This window comes from Chenopodium album, chromosome 24 (assembly GCF_948465745.1).
Source record: "Chenopodium album chromosome 24, dcCheAlbu1.1, whole genome shotgun sequence".
Taxonomy (NCBI): domain Eukaryota; kingdom Viridiplantae; phylum Streptophyta; class Magnoliopsida; order Caryophyllales; family Amaranthaceae; genus Chenopodium; species Chenopodium album.
This window is the reverse complement of record NC_137857.1, coordinates 24,756,592-24,771,364: the sequence shown is the minus strand read 5'-3', so window position 1 is coordinate 24,771,364 and position 14,773 is coordinate 24,756,592. Positions and strand designations below refer to the sequence as shown.

At 35.8% G+C, this 14,773-nt stretch overlaps 1 protein-coding gene across 1 annotated transcript; it reads left to right on the top strand.

Annotated features, from left to right (window-relative positions):
• Positions 1-1,134: 1,134 nt before the first annotated feature.
• Positions 1,135-5,518, top strand: LOC145610688 (uncharacterized). Its single transcript, XM_081665988.1, has 5 exons — positions 1,135-1,279; positions 3,336-4,213; positions 4,304-4,579; positions 4,952-5,073; positions 5,194-5,518. Exons 1-5 carry the CDS (start codon positions 1,135-1,137, stop codon positions 5,516-5,518), a joined length of 1,746 nt encoding a protein of 581 aa, XP_081522114.1.
• The last annotated feature ends 9,255 nt before the right edge of the window (positions 5,519-14,773 follow it).

The window sequence follows — 14,773 nt, the reverse complement described above, 5'->3', positions numbered from 1 at the left end:
TTTAAAGAAATGGAGGGAGTATTAAAAATAAATTTCATTATCAAATACTTTGTACATTGTTATATACTCCGTCCATGTTTTTTTAAGTGTTACAATTTGACCGTTACGTAGTTTTAGACAATTTGATTGACTCGAATAAAATAAGAGGTAGGTGGGGTAGTTGGAGCATTTAAAAAGAGTAAAAAATTGATAGTGGGGTTAATAGTTTATTGAAAGTAATGAATGTGAGATGAAAGATATAATAAATAAAAAAGTAGTAGTGGATTTGGGTGGGAACCATGAGAGGAGAGAGATGTAATATTTTAATGTAGCTTTTAACTAAAAAAGAAAGTGTAACACTTATCAAAACACGAATGGAGTAGAATTTACTATCTCATAATAATTGACATAGTCAATCTCTACACACATGCCGACAGTAGCGAAGCCAGGATTTTGGATCAAGGGGGACAAATTTTAAATGTTTATAATTGGACAAAAATTTTAAGACAAAAATTATTGCTCGCATAATTTGTTTTATACCGAGTATATATTTAAATCGCATATGACAATTATTCCTATATGCATGACAAAAGAGGAGTTAATATGAGTTTCATGGCATATTAACAAAATTATCCAACAAAAGAATAGATGTTTGTTTGTAAATCCTAATTCTAGGTTATGTGATCCAATAATTGGTAAGTATGAATCAATCACCCTATCATAAAATCAAATAGTAAATGTGTTTTTGGGAACAAATTAATGATAGGTATGAGGGGTTGTTGTATTACCTATGAAAAAAAAAAAAAATTACGAATAACTAATTAATCAAATTATTATAATGTAATCTATATTAATGAAATTTAAAATTTAGTCTCAAAGAATTAATTTGTGGTAATCTATTATATATATGTGAACTACAAACTAGTGAACTACAGACTATTTAATACAGTACTTTATTATTTATTTTTTTTGGAAAAAAACCTTATACTAAAACTTTATATGAACTATATTGGGATATATTTTAGGAAATAAGGATATGTGTGAATATTGTGTAAATACGATGAGTGGGCGAGGGCAATCAAAACCTCGTTGAAGGCCAAACGCAAATTTGGTTTTATTGATGGCTCGGTCTCAAAGCCGACCACTGATGAGAAGATGGAAGATTGGGTGGCTGTGCAATCGATGTTGGTCTCATGGCTGTCCAATACGCTGGACCCCTCGGTGCGGTCTACAATTGGGGATTATGATGATGCAAAACTCTTGTGGACTAACCTCAAGAACCGTTTTTGTGTGGTGAGTGGTACTCGTGTGTGCCAATTGAAAAAGACTCTTGGTGATTGTAAACAAGGGTCGACTGAGACGGTGGCGGCATACTTTGGTTGTAACACCCCAATAATTCTCCCTTTTTCAAACCACTTCATTTAAATAAAATAGTGGAGAACCATTGACGTGCTACCGCCACGTGTTAAAACGTTAAGGCTTTATCAAAGTATCGCAGCGGAAAATCAAACACAAGTCTTTAAAATAACATAGTTTAGGAAATTAATAAGTCAAAGCTTACAAATTGGAACCATGTAAGGCCCTTATTTAAAACCATACCAATTTTCAAAATCCCAAAACATAATTAAAATAGTAAAACGTGAATAAGTTCAACACAAAGAACGAATACTCTCAATCACACCAATCCTTTGACAATGCGATTGTCAAATCCCCGAACTTCACATCATCAAGATAACCTGTGCAATACTGCTCCCCAATAATACAAGTGTAATAATTGGATCATCACAGGGTCATTGAAAGGCGAAGGCCATGACCAAAAGAAAGACACAAAGCACGCAATCAGCAAAGCCGAGTACATACAAGCTACAACGCACAAAACCTGGCACGCTCAACCAATTGAAGTAAATAAACATACAACTCGAATTCATTAATCAAGACTCTACACTTAAACAATTCAATTGACTCAACATACTTACTAACCAATTCCAAACACTTGACTCTCTATATTTAATTTAATTAATTTAATTTAGAGTAAGCAATAGATCAGGTTGTCCAATCCACCAAATCATTTTGGTCCCAAATGACCATTTGAAATAAAAGTTTAGCGCGATGCAAGAATGGGCGCGACTCCATTCTCACAAAGTTAGTCTAGGATCCCATCTAACTTTCATTATAAAATAAAATGTAAATACCAAAAGAGAAGAGGACATGTTGATCAAACAAGCCTTGAAAAGCCACGGGCTACCACCGTGTACCCCAACCCATAATTGTCAATACTCTAGAAGTGCACGCTTTCCAGAGTTTTATTGCTCATCCATGTTTCACTTTACGTGATTACAATTTTAATTAATAGCCGACTCAATCAAGAAGACCATACATAACAATCATACATCAATTTATTTTTAATCTTATTTAGGACAATGGTGATCACATCACAAATTGACCTTTAATTCTATTAAACTTCCAAATTATCTAAAATTGTTGAACATAGTCAACTCACCTAGCCATTTCGGCTTAATCCACCTTTACTCAACATACTAACAAGTTATGATTGAGTAATAAATAAATAATAATAACCTTGTGGAATAATTAATAAATTCATTCCACTTAAATCATTCAATTCCAATCCTTTAATAATCCAAATGTGGTTAACAAACCAATCCAATAAAATTATGCTTGTATCAACATTCCATACAAACATTTTATCCAATATAATTCAACATGTTTGCATCCATAATTCCATACAAACATAATCAATTCACCAAAACATGTTTCATAAACATAAGCACATGAATTAAATCAATGTGTAACCATGATCATCACAGGGTCATTGAAAGGCGAAGGCCATGACCAAAAGAAAGACACAAAGCACGCAATCAGCAAAGCCGAGTACATACAAGCTACAACGCACAGGTTATCTTGATGATGTGAAGTTCGGGGATTTGACAATTGCATTGTCAAAGGATTGGTGTGATTGAGAGTATTCGTTCTTTGTGTTGAACTTATTCACGTTTTACTATTTTAATTATGTTTTGGGATTTTGAAAATTGGTATGGTTTTAAATAAGGGCCTTACATGGTTCCAATTTGTAAGCTTTGACTTATTAATTTCCTAAACTATGTTATTTTAAAGACTTGTGTTTGATTTTCCGCTGCGATACTTTGATAAAGCCTTAACGTTTTAACACGTGGCGGTAGCACGTCAATGGTTCTCCACTATTTTATTTAAATGAAGTGGTTTGAAAAAGGGAGAATTATTGGGGTGTTACATTGGTCGTCTGACTAAGGTTTGGGATGAATTAATTGCATATGTTTCGGTGCCAATCTGCTCTTGTGGTGCGTGTACGTGCAACATAGTTGCACAAGTGGAGAAAAATTGTGAAGTTGATTTGGTTCATCATTTTCTAATTGGCCTTGATGATGCTTACGGCTCAATTAGAGGGCAACTTCTTGCTCAAGACCCTCTCCCAGGGGTTGATCGCGCTTACCAACAGCTTATTCAAGCCGAGTGTTTGCGGGGAGATGAACTCACCAAGTCTCGTGATAGTGCTGTAGCTTTTAAGCTTCAATATGATTCCTCTTCGAGAGCTCGTTCGAATGGCAATAGTGAGAAATTCTGCACTCATTGCAATAGGGAAGGACATGTTGAGTCTGGTTTCTTCCAATTGCACGGTTTTCCGGAGTGGTGGGGTGATCGTCCTCGTGGGGGGCGTGGTCCAGGCCGTGGAGCATCTAACAGCAGCAGAGGTGGGGGCTGTAGTGGGCGTACTGGTGCTCGAGGAAAAGGGGCAGCATCACCCTCTGTTCGTGCCAACAAAACAGGAGGGGCTGCCTCTTCGCACTCCTCTTGCAGTGGCTCTAATGTGGCAGCAGATGGTAATGCTTTAGTGGGCGTGACTGCGGCTCAGATTCAACAAATTTTGGATCACTTAAATTCTCTTAAGCCTAAGCTTCATGGTAAGAATGATTTAGGTTGGATTCTAGATACCGGAGCCTCGAATCATGTGACATGTGACTTGTCTCTCTTAACTAATGTGGTTAATGTGACTAGTTGTCCGGTGGGATTACCGGATGGAAAGAATGCCAATGCATCAAAAATTGGCTCGGTGATTTTAGATGGGGGTTTGAGGCTGGAGAATGTCCTTTTTGTACCCCAATTGAATTGCAATTTAATTTCTGCAACTCAATTATGTGATGATTCTAATTGCACTATGCAATTTACTAACAAAATTTGTGTTATTCAGGACCTAACGACGAGGAAGGTGATTGGAGCGGGTGAAAGACAAGATGGACTTTATTATTTCCGTGGTGTTCCTATGGTGAAGGCTTTGGTTGTGGACGGGAAATCTTCGGCTCGACTTTGGCATCAACGTATGGGACATCCTTCGGCAAAAGTTATGCAATCTCTTCCGGTTGTTAGTGTTTCTAGTAATTTTCTTAAAAATAAGCATTGTGATGTATGCCCTAGGGCAAAACAACATAGAAGTAGCTTTCCTATTAGTGATAGTAAAGCTAGTCGTAGTTTTGAACTTGTTCATGTGGATTTATGGGGGCCTTACAAGACTCCATCATCTTGTGGTGCTCGTTATTTCCTCACTATCGTAAATGATTTTTCTAGGGGTGTTTGGACTTATTTGATTAGTAATAAAATGGAAGTTGAATATATGTTTCTCAATTTTGTTTCTATGGTTCGACGTCAATTTAATCAAGAAATTAAGATTGTTAGAAGTGATAATGGAACGGAGTTTTTCTCTTTGAAAAATTATTTTTTTGACAACGGGATATTGTTTGAGACCTCATGTGTAGACACACCTCAACAAAACGGGAGGGTTGAACGAAAGCATCAACATATATTGAATGTAGCAAGGGCCTTAAGATTCCAAGCTAACCTTCCTTTTCGATTTTGGGGTGAATGTGTGCAAACGGCTTGTCACCTTATCAATAGAACACCTTCTAGATTGCTCAACTATAAGACCCCTATTGATGTTCTATTTGATAAAACTCCTTCGTATGATTATATTCGAGTCTTTGGATGTTTGTGTTATGCGTATAATCAACGCAGCAAGGGTGATAAATTTGCAAGTAGGAGCCGGAGGTGTGTTTTCTTGGGATATCCTTTTGGGAAGAAAGGTTGGAGAGTGTATGATTTATAGACTAAAGAGTTTTTTGTCTCTCGTGATGTGCTATTTCATGAGCACATATTTCCTTTTGCTAGCCCGACCAATGAAATTCCGCAACAAGGGTGTGATGTGAATGAGTATCATAGTGATGATGAGTGGTGTGAGCATGAGTGTGCTCGTGAGTTACCTCGAGAGGATGTCGTGGACAGGGGGTATGAGGTCGAAGAAGACGGGGAGGTGGAGCAAGCAGGCTGCTCCGCGACCAGCCCGCGGTCAGGTGCTGGCAGCCGCAGGCAGCATGCGGAGTACACTGCCAGCAGCAGCTCAGCTACTGGGCAGTCCGTTGGGCTGTCTGCTGGGGCAGGCGTGATTATCCCAGCAGCAGGGCAGCCACCAGGGGCCGATTTGGCCGTGGCATAGCAGCAGGCAGAGGCTGTTTTGGCCTCGAATGAGCAGCAGGCAGAGGTAGCTTTGGGGGTGAATAAGCCGGTACAGAGTATGGGTAAAGGGATGAGAGAAAAGAAGACTTCGGTGAAGCTTCGTGATTTTGTTACCCACACCATACGAAATAAAAGTCCATCTTCACCCGTGACATCGACCTCCTCAGGTACTGAATTTTCTTTAACACATTTTGTTAATCCTCATTGTTTTTCTGTAAAACATAGAAAATATGTAGCTGCTGTTACAGGAGGCAATGAACCGAGAAACTTTAAAGAGGCAATGAAGCATGAGGGGTGGCGCAAAGCCATGGCCGATGAGATTCGGGCTCTAGAAGAACAAGGTACTTGGACTCTAGAGAAGTTGCCACCCGGGAAGAAAGCACTTGGGAGTAAATGGGTCTACAAAGAAAAATATGATGAACACGGGATTTTGCAGAGATTGAAGGCAAGGCTTGTCATATTTGGTAATCATCAAGTAGAGGGTCTAGACTGCAATGAGACTTTTGCCCCGGTAGCAAAGATGACAACAGTACGAACTTTTCTTGCTGGTGCTGCAGTGAAAAATTGGGAGGTTCATCAGATGGACGTCCACAATGCTTTTCTTCATGGGGATCTGGAGGAAGAGGTATACATGAAAATTCCTCCTGGTTTTGCAAATGATAATTCTGACAAAGTTTGCAGGATGAATAAGTCATTATATGGCTTGAAACAGGCTCCTCGGTGTTGGTTTGCGAAACTAACCACCGCATTGAAAAATTATGGCTTTAAACAGTCATACTCTGATTATTTGTTATTTACTTTGACGAAAGGGAATTTACAGGTGAATGTGTTGGTGTATGTTGATGATTTGATCATTGCAAGCAACGACAAAGCTGCTTTGATTAATTTTAAAGCATACTTAGGGAACTGTTTCAAAATGAAAGACTTGGGAAATTTAAAATATTTTTTGGGGCTAGAGGTAGCCCGAAACAAGCAGGGATTTTTTATTTGTCAGAAAAAGTATGCCATGGATATTATTGCAGAGTCACTTCCTTCTGATGCAAAGCCCGCAGATTTTCCTATGGAACAGCATCATAGGTTGGCTCTATCAACGAGTGAATTATTACAGGATGTTGAGAAGTACCGCAGAATTGTAGGTCGTTTGATTTATTTGTCGGTGACAAGACCTGATTTGACTTACTCTGTTCATATTTTAGCTCAGTTTATGCAAAATCCTAGAATAGAGCATTGGTATGCAGCTCTGCGAGTTGTGCGTTATTTGAAGAAAAATCCAGGTCAAGGGATTCTTTTGAGATCTGACAGTGCTTTACAGCTGGAAGGTTGGTGTGATTCGGATTGGGCAAGTTGTCCATTGTCTCGACGATCCTTAACTGGTTAGCTAGTGTTGCTTGGTTTCTCTCCTGTGTCTTGGAAGACCAAGAAGCAACCCACGGTGGCTAAAAGCTCGTCAAAAGCGGAATATCGTTCGATGAACGGTGTATATTGTGAATTAAAGTGGTTGAAACAACTACTTTGTGACTTAGGTGTTCGTCATGAGAGTGGGATGCGCCTATTTTGTGATAGTCAGTCTGCTTTGTACATTGCTCAGAATCCGGTGTTCCATGAACGCACAAAGCATATTGAAGCGGATTGTCATTTTATACGAGATGCGATAATGGATGGTACTATATCTCCTTCTTATGTTCCTACAACACTACAGTTGGCGGATATCTTCACCAAGGCCTTGGGAAAGGTAAAATTTGAGTTTCTTCTTCGCAAGTCGGGCATTGGAAATTTGGGTGCTCCAACTTGAGGGGGGGTATTGGGATATATTTTAGGAAATAAGGATATGTGTGAATATTGTGTAAATATTTCCTAGAATATTTTTGTGACTTATCTTAGGATACTTGGCCTTGCCCTCCAAGTATACCTAGCTATATATAATGTAGCGGCCGTATTATTGTGAATGAGATGAATATACAGAAAACACATTGAAATCTAAATTTATCAAACTACAAACTAAATTTTTTTTTGGGAACAAATTAATGATAGGAGGGGTTATTGTATTACCTATGAAACAAAAAAATTATGCAACATCAAATTATTATAATGTAATCTATATTAATGAAATTTAAAATTTAGTCTCAAAGAATTAATTTGTGGCAATCTATATATATATATATATATATATATATATATATATATATATATATATATATATATATATATATATATATATATATATATATATATATATATGAACAGCAAACTACAGACTATTTAATACAGTACTTTACTATTATTTATTTTTTGGAAAAAAGCCTTATACAAAAACTTTATATGAACTACAAACAATTTAATGAAATCCAAAAACAAGAAAATAAAAAAAAAATTAAGCAAAACAAGAATAAAAAAGTTAAATCAGATGGTCAAAATCAGAAGGAGTAAAAAAAAAAAGCAAAAAAAAACGGAGGTAAAATGAGAGTGAGAGGGGTTAAACTGGGGACAATGAGAGTTAAATGCCTTATTCTCACTAAACAACCAACCACCAAGCCATGTTCATGTTTGTAAGTTATAGATGTATGTATAATAAATATATACGGTATTACTGAAACTTTTTATACAGCAATTTTCTTTCTTTTTTTTTTGAATTGGGGGGGACATTTTTTTTTTCGGAATTGGGGGGACATTTTTTTTTTTGGAATTGGGGGGACATTTTTTTTTTGGCTGTCCCCCATGTTCCAATGTGGCTCCGCCACTGCATGCTGATGCACTAATTTCACCTTAATTTATATAACAAATATTATTGTAAACATATATTTAATATATATATATATATATATAGGCCAGCCGCTTAAATGGCCTTTGTTTATAGGCTTCCTACACTTGTTTTCATTGGGGCTATCATTTTAAGCTCATTCTTTAGGTTACACTTGATAGCAACTGTAAATTTTTACCTACATCCCACGATATGGAATACTGCCTGCATCCCCTTTTCCTACACTTCCTATCCCGCCCCTTTTCATTTACGAATTTTCTGCAAATTTTTATAAAATGTTCATTTATGTATCATAAGATGTTCATTTTTATAACAAGGAGTTTTTTGTTCAAATTAATATTTACTTTGAATTGAATTTTAAGAATTAATAAATAAAAATCAGAGCAAATTTATTTATAAGGACTACTACATTTAAATCATTTTTTTGTTTATTATAAGAAGTATTGCATCATCCTATGTTCACTTTTGTTTTTTTTCTAATTTCAACAGATGTTCATGTTTGTATTACCAAATGTTCATTTCAAAAGTTATGTTTAAGTTTCATAGTAAATTTTATGCAAATACATACGTATTAGAATTCTATTCATTTAAATAAAAGATTGCTAACAAAAAATCTCAAATCTAAAATAAATTTATTTTAATTACAGTAATAAGTAATAAGGCATTTCTATATAACTATATTATTACATGTAATTGTTTCATAAACATGAAAGTGAACCAAATATACATATGTGTCTTGCTAAATGAACATTATTTGTTACATTTAGTATAATATAATATATATCCTCCTTGTTGAACCTTTAATCATAAACATGTGTAATTTCCATGAATATTATAATCAGAGCACTATATAAATGCCGCCTTTGACTTCCTCTACTTGATTATCCTGTACAAATAGAGATCGACAAAGTTTTTCAACAAAAAAACCAAATAATAATAATAATAATAATAATAATAATAATAATAATAATAATAATAATAATAGCAACACATTCCAAACAAAAGTATGTGAAATCTAAGGATTTAAATTTGAACATTTACGCATGAATAACAATTATTAATACAAAATTGAACACACTATAAAGATATAATTTTTTTTCTTCAATATATGAGAATGAAAATGTATAAATCTAAATGAACATGTATTATATTCTAAATGAACATTTAAACACACACCAGGCCACAAGTTTAATCAACTTAAAATAGAGTATATAGAACATCATTCTACTATGATCTTAAGAAATCATTATTACTAAGTAAAATTATAAGAAATCATGAACTAGTGAACTACTACTATTGAAATTTTATATTATTGAAGAATAAGGCAAATAAAAAGTGAGGGTGTGACTTTTTTTTTTTTTCAAAAATTATATAAAATTATCAACTTACAATTTGATTGTTGATCGTTCTTTTGTAGAAATTTTCTTCGATTTCTTGATTTCTTCTTTTATAAGTAGAGATCTAAGAGCATTTTGATATATTTTTCAAGAATTTTTAAGAAAATTTTAGTAGTTTATGAGAGAGCAAGTGGTAAATATTAGGGATGTCAATGGGGTGAGGCGGGGCGGATGTTGGCCTTCCCATCCTCATCACCACCTAACATTTTCATCCCCGTCCCCGCGGAGGGTCAATTATTCATCCCCATCCCCGCCCCGGGTCCAATTCCAAAACATCCATGTCCCACCCCTCATTTTGATATCCATTCCCACCTAATCCCCACCAAATACCCGCCTAATCCCTACCCAAATCTCCGTCTCTCAAATTCAAGATCCTACATAATTAATACGGATTATAATATTAAAAAAAACATTCTTAATATTACAAACATTTTTGTTTATAATGTAAGTGTAGTACAAAGTATTATAGTTAATATTTTATTTCACGTAATTATTTTATAAAATAGTATAAAAGTATACAGATGTGGGTATAAGGCAGGGATGGGGCAGGTACGAAGTGGGGCGGGTGGGGCGGGGCGGGTACAACTTAAAATCCACCCCGCCCCATCACCCATGGTGGGTATGGTTTTTATCCCCACTTGACCCGCCCCACTGACATCCCTAGTAAAAATATGATGAGAGATAAAATAGTAAAATTATGAGGAGAGAGAAATTTAAAATATTGGTAAAATTATAAAGAAAACCAATTTTTAAGAAAAGAGAGAAAATTTAGAAAATTAAAGGGAGAAGAGGTGTAGGTATTGTGGTAATTTAGTGTGGGTATGGGGGGGGGGGGGGTAGGCAGTGATGCCTAAAGGGGGGGTGTAGGTAACAACAACTAGATTGCAACTTATTACTTGACTCACTTCACTTGGGTTGCTAAGCACATATTTAATAAATCAAGCTCTTAATCAACGAACTCAAGTCTTCTATCTCGGTTTTGGGCTTCAAATATTTTCTCATAAAATAGACTCGATAACCCAACATATTGTAGAGACTAAAATCTCAAAAATTATTGTAAATTTGTGAATTACTATCAAATAATATTAACTACAAAAACACTAACAAACGCATATGAGTAATAATTCGCAAAGCTCAAATAAACACAAAAATGACGGTGGGATGGAGAATTAAATCATATACTACCTCCGATTTTTTTAGTTAAGCTCAAATAAACACAAAAATGACGGTGGGATGGAGAATTAAATCATATACTACCTCCGATTTTTTTAGTTGCAACTTTGGGGTATTATTTGGGAGATATAAAGTATTCCTACGTTGCAACTAAAAAAAATCGGAGGTAGTACTATAAAATATACTCATCATGTGTAATTCATGTACATAATAATATTAAAGTACACATGTTATAAAAAAGGTCACTTTATTAAATTAGGATCACTATGTTAAATTTAGGGTTATTATGTTCAACATAAAGTCAGTTACTCGCATATGAAACTCTAGTCCACAATGATTTTATTGTGAACCAAGTCATGTTTAAACAAGTTCTATTTTATTTTCCGTACGCTTCCAAAATCTTAAATGAATTTTTAAATGAGGTTAAATCCAGATAAATTCTTTGTAATGCTAAATATTTTTGTAGTAAAACTCATAGTGTAATGCTACATATAGATATAGTAACTAATTACCACTCAATCATTTCAAATTCCCTCAGGTTGTGTTTGGATATACTCAATTCATTTCAAATGAAAGTTTTCAATTTTAGAATTTGAATTCATCGTATTCAATTCCATAATATTTGTTTGGGAAATAGTAGAATTTCAATTCTCGGATTTCAAATTCCATCAGATTTAAGAATAATTTTTTATTGAAGGATCAAACAAAATTAAAATAGAAAAATTAACAAACCAAATTGACTAATTTGTATTATGACTATAAATTTAAAGTTGGAACGTTTAATTTTCGTCAATTTCTTCCAAAAATAAAAATAAAAAATCAACTTTATGCTACTTTATTAATAGTGTCTCTTTTTAATTATTAAAGTTACAGTTTCTTTTTTTTTATTTAATAGTGTTGTCTTTTTGTTATTAAAATTACAGTTTCATTGTTTTATGTTAATCGGAAATCAAAGATTCTACTTAAGATTATAAACCCTAATTTTTTTCCCCAATTTGATTATTAGAATATAAATCACAAATTTACCTTCCAAATTAATGAAGTAGCTTAATTTAGCTAAAATCAAAGCTCTATAAAACTTGAATCTTGCTTCAATCGAACCAAACAATCTTGAGAACAATAGGATTTGTATCAAAATTATTCAAATAATGATGTATTTTGGGGGTTGAAGACGACAATCTGATGTTGTAGAAGTGAAAATAAATTTCTTATCATTTAATAAGCATCTTGTATTTCATAAAAATTTGGGACAATATAATCCTTACGTAAGGGCCATCCTATCCAACTTTCGGGCATTAAAATACGTTTTAGGCGTGGATGATTATCATACGAGATTCCCAACATATCATAAGATTCCCGTTCTTGAAAATTCGCACTTTTCCAAACCCAGAAGACGGACGGAATTCTAGGATTCCCAGACCCTTTTTTCTTTTAGTAAGGAACTTGCTAGTTACAATGGTTGCGACGGCAAAGGTGGCTTAGGTGGCGTTGCAATGACGTCTGGTGATTGGACGTGGTGGTTGAAGTATTCAAGCGATGTTGGAGGATGGAGAAGTGTGGTAGCAAGAGTGCTAGCTGTGATAGCTGAAGGTAGTGGTGGTGAGAGAAACAAGGATTTAAAATTACGTTTGATTGTATTGGAATTTCACATTTTAAATTCTTACAAAGTTAAGTTTATAAGGGCTTGGATTTAGGCTTGATACAAATCCAAATCCAAATTCTTGAGTTATCCAAACAACTTATTTGGCCCAATTATAGGATTTCAAGTGAAATCCTTTAATCCAAACAGACCATCAAGAGTAACCTTGAAATTGTGAGATAGGGATGATATTCAAACCTACATTACCTTTTACCCAAATAATATTCCAAGAAATATTTTTAAGAATGCATTGGAATTGTTAAAAAAAAAATTTTCTTCTTTTTTTTCACTTGTGAAACAAATAAGTAAATAAATCCGAGAGTGCACTTTCTACACCCCAGTCCTGGCTCTCACTGTCAGGTCATGAGCTCTAGAAGTGACACTTATGGGTACATAACAGCAGCAAAAGTAAGAGAAACAGGAACATAACCGATGGATATCTAAGGCCAAACTCCGATCCTTAGCTCCTTTTGGTGACCTGTGCGGGCATCTAAGGGCGTTAACGCTTAACTTGCTATCTATTCTGACCTCCAGCTGGGTGAAGCTTGCTCTTGCGAAAATGACAACCTCCCTTATGGCGAGGAGTTCACACTGCAACACTAAGCTCCCTACAACTCTCTTACCTCCTTCCTGAACAAGAGCCCCTTCCAATGAAATCACGACCCATTTTACTACTGCTGAGTTCAGTTTCCCTTCATCCTTTTTCCAAGCACCATCCACTGTAGCTATGGCCAGTCGCTGCGTTGTATGAGCTCCTCTCTGCTAGTAGTTCGACTGTTCTCCATCATTCCTTTGTGGAAATTTCCCCAATGTTCTAGAACCCCTCTCCCTCTAGCTATTGGAAATTGTAGCTGCATAATCGCTAATCATCTGTATAAAGAAAGCAGGCGAGGTCTTGACACCTCTGAAAATGATGTTATTTATGTGCTTCCAGATACACTATAAAGTGACTAGGATGTAACCAGGATGATTTGGATTCTAATTTCTCACTCTTAGAGCATACCCCAAGATGTTCCGTAGACACACCTCTATGGGTAAAGACCCATCTTGTACTCTGAGTTTAAGCTGACTACAAAGCCATATCCGCTTCACCACCTGGCAGTCCCTGAAAAGATGTGCCGCCATTTCCAATTCTTTGTTACAAAAAACGCAAAAGGGGCTAACCTTCATGCCACGCCTCACTAAGCTTGCCTTGCTGCTACATGCATTCTACATAATCTTCCATCCTAGCATGAGCCAATTTGGTTCAATTTCCAGTACTCTTTCTAGAACCCAAATTCTTTCCTTTTTTTGGCCGATCCCATAAGCCACTTGTACCTAGATTTGCCAGAGTATTCTCCAGTGTCTGTACCACCACACATAACCTCATCCTTCATCTCCTTTCTTGTGTAAATGCTAAGAATAAGGTTGACATCCCTTAGAGAAAAAAGTTTCCAGAGTTCCCTACATTTCCATTCCCCTCTATCATTAATCAGGCCGGCCACCCTGTTGAAATTCTTCCTCACTTCATCACTAGTAGTAGGTCTCATATTTACGACTCCTGCTGCAGTCCAGCTTGCTTGAGTAACGATGCGTGGTTGAGCATATGGATATTTCTTAGACCAAGTCCTCCTTCTGCCTTAGCTTTCTCCAGAACCTCTTTCTTCTTTTAGTAAATTGGTTTAGCTTCCTTGGAACCAGCCTAGAAGAACCTCAAACATAGTGAACTGATTTTCCCCAAGATCTTTTTAGGTAGCAGATATAACGCTGGAATAATGTGCGAGAGCATGGCTAATAAAATAGTGTTGATCAGGATCAATCTTCCAGCCTTCGACAGGGAGGTGAATTTCCAAGAGAAGATTTTTCTCGTAATCTTCTGCATTAGAAAGTTGAGCTGGGAGACACTTCTTCCATCTATGTCTATTAGACAACCAAGATATGTACCGAAACAATTCCTGCTCATCATCCTAAGGGGTTTCCTAAGAATCCTGACACAAGTGGATGGAGTGTTTGGGCTAAACAATACAAATAACTTCTTCGCACTTATGATTTCTCCTAATATTTTGCAGAATTCATCTAAAGCTTTCCTCAGCTCACCATATACCTCCACACTTGGTTTGAAGAAAAGGAGCGCGTCGTCTGCAAAAAACAAATGTGTGATAACCGGACATCTTCTTGCAGCCTTGATACCCTCAATCCTCCCCTATTCCTGTAGCTAGACCAAACTCTGGATAAGATCTCCATACAGAGGATAAAGAGGTATGGTGAGAGCGGATCCCCTTGTCCAAG